Below are 11829 nucleotides of genomic sequence, written 5' to 3' on the forward strand. Positions count from 1 at the left end.
TTTCTAGCCAGGGCTCCAAGAGTAGCTCCCCTCTTCTAGTTTTCAGCCAGAAAGGCCCAGCAGAGGAAAAACTTTTTTCCATTCTTTTCCTGCTAATCAGACTTTTTAGACATATTCCCCCCCCCCCCCCCCCCCCCCCCCCACAAACAGTCCTCGAGATCACACAAAAACGCTCAATATTTTTCACGTTTTTTTATTAGCACTTGTCTTTCTCTATGTCATATATAGGAAACCCTCTAGTCCCCACAGTCATTTCCCAACCTTACAGTTTTTTCTCCAAGCAAACCCCTCTCTAAATACAATTCTAATAAACAACTCATTCCCCCAGTCACATTTCATTGAAACAAATCATTCACATAAGCACTGTGTGACTAAGCTCTCACTGTGGGGGCCTTTTGATTCTCTTTTTAGCATTGTAAAAAAAAGGGGGAAGGTGTGAATATAACAGGCCTCAAGAGATGAAAAGAGGCGCTTGGCAATATTATGTACAAACAAGGAGAGGGGATCATAAGTGTTGCACAAGCTTTAGAGCTTGATGCTTGATGACAGTTTAATCTTCCTGTGGTGGTGTGTTCATGGACAGTAGGACATTTCACTGTCCACTTGTCCTTACCAGAATGCCATCAATGTATGTGTGTCAAAGTCAAGGGTCAAAGGGCACAGTTCACTTCAAAATGGGATGGGGGAGGTGGGGTGCCAGCCAGCTGTACAAACTGTTCTTCTGGTGAGCTGGTATAATTGGAAGGGGAAGAAAGGTTCTTCTCTGACAAAACATGAGCATATTCAGGGCCAGGGGGGGTTGGCAAAGAGAACCCAATCTTTAGGCAGTGAGCCCACCTACCAGTTATAATATGATCGAAATCTATATGTATCATACATGTATGTATATGTATCTGCATTATCATACAAGATTCCCTGATTGATCAGCAGTGAGAGAAAGGCTGCCCAGTTACACTGAAACCTGTGATGAGTGTGTAGGTGTATCTGTAATTGTCCGTGGGGAAAGCTCTTTCAGAGCAATGCCTGTCAGGGCGATAGGGGATCTTAAGCAGGGAGTTAGGGGACAGACTTGGCATTGGGGGGACAAAGTTGGTGGTGTGGTTACGGCCTAGCCCTGTCCATTTGTGTTTTAGTTGGTCGCTCAGTTGGTTGGTCGGTTTCTTCGCTTGCTGGGTTGTGGAAGTCCGTAGAAACCTCTTTCATGCCCTGCTCTTAACCTAGAGTGACTGGTCCACAGACAGGCTGAGCTCACTCTGGGCTGGGTGCAGGTGGTTGGCTCTCTATAGAGAAGAGATATTTCGATTAAAACCAAGTCGAAACAGGAAATGTGGCACGGATGTAGGGAGCACAGTTCTTCCACTGACCTATGTGAGCTTCTTGGCTTTGTTGTAGAGGGAGTCCACCACTTTGCTCATGTTCTGAATGGTTTCCAGGGCAGCCTCATACGTCTTGTCTACCAGGGGCTCTTCAAAGATGATCAGCACACCCTCGCCTTGGTCCAAGATACCTGTACGGACAGGACATAAGCCAGGTCAAACCACGAAAGGCCAGGCAGTGTTTTCTGGGCAACAAGATTTCGTTACAGAGAGCAGAACAGAAAGGAAGGTTTGCAGAGAAAAAAAGAAAAAGAAAAACGCACCGTGAAACTTCTCGTCAAGAATCATCTGTGACAGTTTCCTCTCAACATCTCCCTGAGGATGGAAAGAACATCTGATCAATTTTCTGTAACACCTCTGGTGAAGGTATCATGCAGATGGACATGCTGGATGTGGTGTGAATCCTACCTTGGAGAGTTTGATGAGGCTGGAAATGTGTTCCATCTGTAGGCAGAGGAAGAGAAAGTTAAGTCAGATGATACTCTCCCATCTAGGAAAACATACTAAGAACATTCATATAAATATTGTACCTCTTTGCAATTGTATGTCAATCCTACCACAATAACGTGAAATTCACAAGTGATAACAACTAAGCCGTTTAAACAGCAGTAGCGGTAAAATCGTAAATCTCTGTCAGTAAAGAAGAGTAGAATGACAGTAAAGTAGAATGACTGTAGAGTCGGTGCAGTCCTGGCCTACCTGGACCCTTGAGAAAGGCTCAATGACCCTTATGAGGTTCTGTTCCAGAAGGTTGTCATAGAGTTTTGTCAAGTGTGTGCTTATTATGGGGTCATCCCTCAGTTCTGATCTGTACTCTGTCAGGGCCTGGAAAGTACAGAGAGGATAGGCAAGTGGCATAAGAGCAGGGATTTGTCTCAATGAGATCAAGAGATAAATTAGTGTAGGGTAGGCAAAGGAAGAAAAGAAGAGCAAAACGGTGAGAACATACCTTTTCAAAGTCTGCCAACGACCTGTTCTTGCTGGCTAGGGCCACACACTTCAGTGAATCTGTCTACAAACAGAGACAGACAGAAAAAGACGATGAGGAAACAAAGATCTGATTGTGTGTGTGTGTGTGTGTGATGCTACAGCAGAGGTGTGCATGGCAAGGTGAAGACATACCTGTCTCCCAGCGTGCCGCAGGGCTAGCTTTCCACTGGTCAGAGTCTGGACATCCTCTGGCCTGGAGTCACAACAGACATGAGGGAAAAGTCCACAGGTCATCACTACCTCATCAAACAATGAGGTCCAAAATCGCAGAACAGCTGCACCCAGTTTTTGACGCAATTCTTAAAAGATGGGTGGTGAAGAACAGAAAGGAGGCTAGAGATGCGAAACAGATTGAACCCCCTGATATTTCTGAGGGCCGATCGGGTAGAGAGCGGCCTGGGGACTAATGAGGCGCTCATCACACATGTTAAAGTGAATAGCATTTGTATATGTTGTGTCATTAGCTGTTTTGTATAGAAGTATCAGCTGGACAGCATATATCAACCCTAAACACACAGCCGGGTAAGACTTTACTTACACATTGAGCATAATTTTGCAGAGCAGCATGTATTTGAGTGATGTAATGGCTCTGGGGCTGTCGATGGAGTCGTATCCTTCAAAGGCCTCGTAGAAGTAGGAGTAGGCCGTCTTCCAGTCCTTCTCCTCAGCCGCGTGAATGATCCCTGCGCACAGCAAGAGGTCAGGTCAACGGAGAACCATACCGCTGGGTGACATTCCAAGCTGAAGCACACCTTGGTCAGGGCCATTGAGAATGTGTGGTATGTTGAGAGTCTGTGTGTGTGTGTGAGAGAGAGACTGCCTGAGGGTGTGCGTGCGTATGGGCAGTAGTGCTGTACCTGACTGCATGTCAAGCGCGGCCTGCAGTTTGGGCGGGCAGTAGATGGCGTTGGCAGTGGTCCTGGCAGAGGTGAGGGCGGCACGGGCCTTGGGAAGGTTACTAAGGCCGTGGTACGTCTTACTCTCCAGCAGCTGCACCTCAACCAGGAGAGCTTTGTCGTCCATCTTCTTCAGCTCCTGCAACAGCTGGGTGCCTGGACAAGAAAAGGGAGATGGACAGATGTCTTAATGATATATTCTTTGTTCAGTCATTTTACTTTAACATACAAACTGAAAGACTAAAACGTTCATAATTGAAATCAGTCTCACCGAGCTGGAGAGCCTCCTGGTATTGCTTTGTGTCATAGTACAAAGAGATCAGACGTGCCTAGAGAGAGGGGAACCAGACTATTACTTTAGACATGTTGTGAAAACATGATTATTTTCTGTTTTACTTCACTCTGTTCATGCCGTTTTGGTGTTTCGCACACTGATACTGGGAGATGAAGAACATGAAACACAAGACCTCACCTCTAGAGCCTGCCTGAGGAAGGTTCTCTTCTCAGCCTTGGCCCACTCTATGCACTCCAGACACAGGTCCACCTCCTGGCCCGTGGCTGCCTCCATGTCCAGGAACATGTCCAGCAGAGAGCGCACAAGCCTTGCTGCTTTAGCCTTACTGATGGAGTTTAGGAATGGACGGACATACTTCAACAGGCCACCCAGCTCTTAAGAGAGGGAAGGAGTAGAACAGAACGGTGGGGGATTGTAAGAGAAAGTACATTTAATCCAAAGCTTGTTTTTCTTTTGTAACACGTTTTTCTTCTGGTACACCCTTCAGTAACTGGCTTTTGTTCCAACCCAATACTATCACACATGCCCATGTTACATACCAAAACAAATATTTCGTGATGAACTGGTCGAACTAGCTGTACTGATGCTGGTCTAGTACAAAAGCACTAACAGTCCCCAGCTCCCAAAGACTGACCAGAGGTCTAATCAGAACATTTAAGGACCGTTACCTGCAGCCTGGCCCGTCTTAGCCAGGAGACCCCCCAGTTCCAGGATGCTCTGCTCTTTGACACGTACCGCCTCCTCATCGCTCTCCTGAATGTCACGCTTTACTAAAGCACAAGAGTCCATGGTCAGCATCTCACACTTCAGCGTTGCTGTGGTAACATGCAGCTAGTTTGGTTAACAAGTGTTTGCTTGCAGACTGAAAGCTAAGATGGAACATGGTGTTGCTAGCTTGCCATGTCAAACAAAACGCCACTCAATATAAGCGTCCACACAAGTAACACAATCTGGCCCAATTAGCTAACTATCTAGCTATGATTTGTCAAATATACACAGTGATGGGGGTCTACACTGCGTTGTACCAATTTCTATTGTTTGTTATGCAAGAACATTGAACTAAGCTAATGTTAACGTGGGGCTTAACCATACTTACTGTACGTGCAAGCTAGGCTAACTGGCTTTTGAATAGCTAAAGCAGGCACATGATACATTAAATTAGCTGGTTTGTTCACTAAATTACGACTTACTTTGACAACCTCTGCGCTAAAGGTAGCTCGTCTAGCTACCGTAGGCTAGCATTTACGTTCGTAAGACAGCTAGCACTTGTCTACATTTTACAGAAAATTGTAGTGCTAGCAAGCTTGCAGTTAACACGTGTTGTAACTTACATATTTGGCTGGCCTTGCGCTGTAAAGAATATGAACAATATTGGCAGCTAAAGGTAGTTAGCTTGCATAATTAGCCTGCTAGTTACTAATTTCCATTCAATGAGCTAGCATGCAAGCTAGGCTAGCTACCGGTATCCGCCTGCTGCTGACTCACTGTGGTAATGAATGTGCGTAAGGCAAGACTGAAGCTATATAGCTAGCAAGTTAGCAGCAGCATGTAGCTAGTTCGCTAGCCAAGTTTGCGCTAGCTGCGAGCTACAACAAAAAATATAAAACAGGTATACGAGTTGATCTTTTGTAAGCCCGTTTGTATCTATATACTTACCAATTGAATGTAAAATATCAATAGACGCATTCCGGTCTGTACCGAGAAGAGACTGGGCTCTTTGAAACTCAGCCACTGCCGCGGCTGCCATCTTTCCTCTCCTCAATGACTGATTGTTGTTCCGGTTAGCTCATGATGTCGACAAACAATCGCGCGCCCCCTCCGCTCACTTTCGCTAACCGCAGTTTAACTGCAAGGTAGCAAATAATTCTGAGATTTTGTTGTGTTCTATCGAGAAACTGTTGGTGTTGGTGTGAGACATACCATACAAAATAACGTAGCTGGGCAGAAAAGGGCATCAAATAATGTACATTTGTTTGGAGTGTGGACCACCCCACGCATCCTTCAGCACCACGGACAGCGCATATGAGCTAGTTCTGACGGCTGTTCTGAAATACAACCAGATAAGTGTAGTCTAGGCTTTGGTACGGCAGGTTTGTCACGTTCTACTTGGCACTACAATAACAACATGCATGCAAAGTGCTATGTAAGTGCTCTTGGTTGCTATTTAAGTGTTTTTTACAGGATCACCTTCAATATTCAGTGACTAGACTGCTTTACAAGATTTTCGAAACTCATTAAACAATATCTGAACCAAATGTGTGCGCATATTGTATATGTAGCAAGCTTTCAGCTGTGTTGACGTGTGAATGTTGTATCATATTTAGCAGCTGGCCTAATGTTCAATGATTTCATAACGTTCTTATCAAATCAGAACAAAATAACATAAATCTTGCATGCAGAGCTGATAAAAACATGCATCTGTGGGAATCCAACACCACATACCTCTACAAACCCTATCATATTGGCAAACATTCCACCACTAAAGCCTAATTATAGGGACCTGACACACCCCCAATTCACGATCCATAATCAAACAGAAGACACTGCTTCATGCATCAAAAATACGTCTGATTGCCATTTAGATGTGACGTGTATCCATCAGTTTAGTAATCCTTATGGCATAGTATAAACCATTGGACACAATGCTGGATGCAGCAGGGCAGACCATAGATAGAGCGTCTAGTGGTCGGTGCTCCTCCATTAGCCACAACCAATAACATTAAACACCACGACTGCAACAGCAACTAGCAGCAACAGCATCCAAGCGTCGACCAATAGGGTAGCGTCCTGCCATTTCCACAACCAACCCGCATATCTGCAGATGCCTGCATCAAAGCGTCGAGCGTTTTTGCTGTTAGATTAAGTATAAGCCACATATTTAAAGAGTCCATAGTAGCCATTTTCTCATCATTTATTTTCTTTGTTTTGATGTTCCTCTCCTCTGTTTTCCTGTTGGGGATTTGGAAAAGAAACACAGTCAACATTGTTGCGGGGACTGCTGGCATAACAGCCGTGACATAGATTTTTGCTCCTCAATGGAAGACATTTTTACAGAAACAGCGAGTGTTACACATTTCGCATATTCTCTGCATCTGTACTCTCATCGACGAGAGAGAGACTTCCATTATTCGTAGGTGGACATTGAAAGTCATTTCAATTAGGAAACGACCAGCTATTAGACCTTGAAGAACTGTAAATATAGTCTACCAGTGATTGCGAACCGTCTTGCTCGCACGCCGTAGACGCCCAGCACCTTGGACAGCGGTTAGGCAGCACTCGCGAAGGTGTGAAAAATTACCATAGACCGTTGAATCCTATCTGGTTGACATAATTTGCCCTTCAGTAAAGGCAAAGGGGTAATTCTACATGGGTTACACTGAAATATTCAATAGATTTTAAGGTAAGAAACAATGTCAATGGTTGTTGTTTTCCTAAAGTATGTCACCACCTTTAGACTAACAGTATTTAAATCAAAGGATAAACTTTTTTGGTTTTCGTTATTTTAGACTAGTTAATTTGAAAAGGAAATGATTTGTCTTGGCTACACGTTTTTGCATTTGCTTACACGTGCGTCTTTTGACAAATATCCATGAGCTACAGTACATTTGAGGAAGACTTCAATGATGGTATAATATAAATAAATCATACACATGAAAGGGTAAATATGTGTACAATGTCCGATATGATATGTAATCTACATCTTTAAAGCTGCTGTGTGCTGGGGGGATGGTGTTTTCATTCAAGGCTTCCATTTTGAAGCTAAGATGGATGCTTGCGCACATTTCGTTATCATGCTTCTCTGGCCTTATCTTGTTCCTTATATAATTATGACGAGAACATTGAGCTGTGCACGTGAAGGCACTTAGCAAAGAAAAACTACTGTAAACGCCAGCCCAGAACGTACAGAACATATTTTAAATGATGGTTAGCCAACATTTTTATTTGTGTAAAACTTTCATAGGAATAAACGGATTAAAGAAAACAATAACTGAATTTGCAAATGAACATAGTTTAGATTTAGACCACACAGAATAGGTCACATGTCGAAGAAGTTATTGATATTTCTTGTAGAAATTACAAACGTTATCATCTCACTAAGATTTCAATTTTAATAATGTGTGGAAATGAAAATGCAAATGTGATTGTGAAGTGCCATTGTGATTGAATTGCACACAGCTGTATAAACACCAAAAGCAGATGATGAGAGCATATTAGTCTGGACTGTATTCCTCACTAATCATCCACAGAAAACATGAGATGAACAGGTCATAATGCTGTTTTGATTCCTCACAGGTTTTGGTTCCCTCAAGAGGCAACGTTTTCTGTTTTTCTCCAAACCTTCTGGTCCAACCCCAAAACGAGTGAGCTAGACCTCCCTTCATAAACCAGCGGCATCATGGGTACTGTCCTGTCTCTCTCCCCAAGCTACCGTAAGGCGGCCCTGTTTGAGGATGGCCCTGCCACAGTGGGTCACTACACGGCGGTGCAGAACAGTAAAAATGCTAAAGACACCAAGAGCCTCAAACGTCAGTCCATCATAAGTGTGCTGCCATGGAAACGCATCGTGGCCGTATCGGCCAAGAGAAAGGGGTCCAAGAAGCTCCCTCCGGACGACAGTGGGCGGGGCAGCACAGAGCACACCTCTGCCTCCAACAGCCTGAAGCTGAAGAAGTCCCAATCCTGCGCCAACCTGTCCTCTTACACCACCCAAGACCCAAGCACCACCACCACCACCTCCATTCCCACCTCCAAGACTGTCGCCAACGTAGCCGCCACAGTCAAGAAGAACTCTCTGACGGGTTCCGTGAGCCAGGCCTCCAATGTCGCCGGCACGCCCAAACGGGTCATCGTGCAGGCCTCCACCAGTGAGCTCATGAGGAGCCTGGGAGAGTTCCTGTGCCGACGCTGCTACCGCCTGAAGCGGCTGTCTCCCACCGACCCGGTGCTGTGGCTGCGGAGCGTGGACCGCTCCCTGCTGCTCCAGGGCTGGCAGGACCAGGGCTTCATCACCCCCGCCAACGTGGTCTTCCTCTACATGCTCTGCCGGGACGTGGTGTCGGCCGAGGTGGCCAGCGAGCGCGAGCTCCAGGCCTCTCTGCTCACCTGCCTCTACCTGTCCTACTCCTACATGGGCAATGAGATCTCCTACCCGCTCAAGCCCTTCCTGGTGGAGGCAGAAAAGGAGGCCTTCTGGGACCGCTGTCTGGAGATCATCAACCGCATGAGCGGCAAGATGTTGCAGATCAACACTGACCCACACTACTTCACCCAGGTTTTCGCCGACCTGAAGAATGAGAACAAGAAGGAGGAAGAGAAGACGCGGTTATTGATAGGCCTAGACCGGTAGAATGAAGGAGGACATTAGTAGAGGAGAGAAGGGATGGATGGATGTGGTGGGAGTAGCTACAGTAGAGCAGGCATATTGTCTGGTGTTTCTGAATCTGCTCATAGTGCCAGATTTGGTTTAAATAGGAACATGAGCGAAATGAGAAACAGTCTTAGGTTATAATGTGATATCTAAGGTAAATGGAGGCCACCAAACAGATACAGTTACTGTGAGTGTTCATCCTGAGGCATTGTTTATTGGTTTAGTCTCCAGAACATTGGGTAATTGTTGTTCAGCCTGGTGATCTGGAGCTGGATACATCAACATGAGCTTAATCTGACCAGATTACATTTGATTGCACTTTAAAAACAGTAAAGAGTAGAACACACACTAAATAGATCATCAAATCAAAAGTAAGAATGGTTGAATCCCAACTTAGGCCAAGAGATATAATATAGGGCAGGCCAATAGACAAGAAAGTATCTTAAGGTGACCCAGGAACTAATCATTCTCAACCCTCCTGGATCAGTCTCTCAGTTTACTCAAAACAGGAAGGAGACACCAGACAATCTCCCTGTGCTCTGCTCTTGTACATACTCATAGAGAAATGAATTGAAATACAGGACTCACGTGAAACCGAAGAGGCACCGAGAGATCAAGTGTGAGTGAGGATCCAGGTCCTGCAGTGAATGAGGGTACACTAGAGCCAGAACGATGATCTCGCAGCACATGAGAACACCTCACAAGTGTATGTGTAATAACCTTTTGCCAATGTCCCCTACCTCAACATAGTAACCATACCCAAGTTTAAAACATACAATAGCACTAGCTCTGGGTTGAAACTACACCTTTTCCCTGGCCAAGTTTACTGGGCCCTCAACACCGATTTTACTCCTTAGATGTCGATATGGTTAACTGACCCTATCAGTGGTTGAGTCACTTCACTTTCCTCACTACAGCAGGATTATGTAGCTACTAGCTCTGTTGGTCTTATTGAAACTTTGTTTAAAGTAAAAAAGGGAACTTTGCCAGTCTCATTCAACAGATGCTATGTGAAAAAAAAATGCTTCTACCTTTTTTGGGCGTGGGTTGGTGGTTGTTGGGTTCCATAGTTTTCTGTCTAAAAGAACATGATTATGTTTTGGGTTTGGAAGTTCCATAGAGGCTATGTCTGAGGTAGAATATTTTACAAGATGGTAGGAGCAATGGCATCATAGACACGTTCTTCCATCCTCTGCTACAACTACTCACCCCCCACCCCCACACTTGACAACTGGCAGACACTTTAAGACACTGATGGATCCTCTGCTTGGTCGAGAGACTTTTGTCCACTGTCCACTGGTTATTTATTTGATGGCTTGTGTTGACATGCATGTGTGCTTTTATAGGTTTCCCAGCATGCTGCTTTGTGTTGGCACATCACATGTTATCAAAAAAAGCAGTGATCACACTGTATTTTGAGGCTGAGTCAGCGTTATGACTCCATCATACACTGGGGATAGGCATATGGTGATGTTATACGGCTGAGTCGACCTTGTAACAAGTCTTCAGTTTCGGAACCCATGCCCTCTGACAGAGGGTGGACGTTGTGTGCCATATTGTTCTAAAGAGTTACATTTTATATTTAAAAAAAAAATCACCTCTAGTTTAAAATAATGGTGAACAAGGAAGATTTCAATGAATCATTTAACTATTTTGGAACAGAAAGGACTTGTGACAGGGAGTAATTCCGCATGTGGAAAGAGTGATGGTTAAATACCACATCCTAAAATATTGGCTGCTATATGTAGCCTAATAAGAGACACCAAGCTCACAACAAATATGCACACGAAAATCATTGCAAAGCTTGCTTACATACTGCTCTTAGATAGGTTTCGTAGATGGTATTGCAGTGTCATTGTGAGGACATTTATAACATTATCAAAATAAGATTTCCCCCCTACGTTTGCTAGGTTACAGTTTATCAAATGATCATTCATGTCAGAGCTGGTATGGGCTTAGAGACAATTTGCTGACAGTCATCTGCACAGGAATAAGCAAGGAAATGCAATGTTTCAGTGGATACCAGCATTCCAATGGAAACTATTATGGTACACTGACACTTCATATTCTGTGCCATGAGAATGCACATTTGCTAGTCGGGGGAGGGGAACTTCTTATCACTTGCAACAAACTAAGAACAGGAAACTGTGGTAAGTGTTCCCACCATTTTGTTTTTCACCTTAAGATCCGCTGGAGCAAGCACCTATGAGGAGAAGAGATGATGGAAGGAAAGAAAGAAAGACGGGGGTCTCAGAATCTACCCAGTTGTTTCCTCTTTGATTCCATTCCATGCTCATAACTATGTGCCACGTCTTATCTTGCAACACACAGTAAAACAAACAAAAAAGTGTAAAATATTAAGCTAATGAAGTTATTTCCATTTTTTCCCTTTTCATTTGTGAATCATATTGTGTATAACTGGTGAACAAAACAAGGTAAATAGTGTTATTAGAGTTACAGTACAGCAGTCTGTGACTATATGGGTGTGTGACCATGATTATGTATGTGAGAAGTGAGAAGAATTTGATCAACTGTTACAATTACTTTGTATAAAACATTTGCAAGCAATTGCTGTCCTCTCCTTATTTGGCTCTGGTCGCTTGATTACTAATTACGATTTTAAATGACGTCATAAATGATATGGCATAGCCTGGGGGATGTTGAACGCAACATCAGCCTAGCCAGACAACTAGCCATAACGCAGATCACCAGAAACGATTTGATCTGATATGACTATTTAGTACTAATAACTACCCTCTCTGGCCACAGTAAGGCAGCAACGAGCTGTGTACGCTTCACAGTTCTACTGCTTTGGCTCTGTATTGGGCAAAAGGCATGCAGTCACCCTTCGTTGCCAATTTCAATGGCTGTCAATACAGAAAACACACCAGGATGTCTTGCGTA

General features: G+C 44.3%; 2 protein-coding genes across 2 annotated transcripts; one reads left to right on the forward strand and one right to left on the reverse strand.

The window, feature by feature from the left end:
- Positions 1-177: 177 nt before the first annotated feature.
- LOC134008812 (26S proteasome non-ATPase regulatory subunit 11A) lies at positions 178-5366 on the reverse strand. The gene is made up of 13 exons (XM_062448352.1): positions 5214-5366; positions 4226-4327; positions 3735-3931; positions 3534-3591; positions 3224-3418; positions 2905-3049; positions 2499-2559; positions 2326-2388; positions 2076-2201; positions 1785-1820; positions 1640-1691; positions 1365-1507; positions 178-1280 (listed from the first exon to the last, which is right to left on the reverse strand). The coding sequence occupies exons 1-12, from the start codon at positions 5302-5304 to the stop codon at positions 1365-1367; spliced, it is 1269 nt and encodes a 422-aa protein (XP_062304336.1). The 5' UTR covers positions 5305-5366; the 3' UTR covers positions 178-1280.
- A 1002-nt stretch (positions 5367-6368) lies between these two features.
- On the forward strand, positions 6369-11489 carry LOC134008820 (cyclin-dependent kinase 5 activator 1-like). The gene is made up of 2 exons (XM_062448364.1): positions 6369-6957; positions 7851-11489. The coding sequence occupies exon 2, from the start codon at positions 7954-7956 to the stop codon at positions 8902-8904; it is 951 nt and encodes a 316-aa protein (XP_062304348.1). The 5' UTR covers positions 6369-6957; positions 7851-7953; the 3' UTR covers positions 8905-11489.
- The last annotated feature ends 340 nt before the right edge of the window (positions 11490-11829 follow it).

Source organism: Osmerus eperlanus, chromosome 2, assembly GCF_963692335.1.
Source record: "Osmerus eperlanus chromosome 2, fOsmEpe2.1, whole genome shotgun sequence".
Taxonomy (NCBI): Eukaryota; Metazoa; Chordata; class Actinopteri; order Osmeriformes; family Osmeridae; genus Osmerus; species Osmerus eperlanus.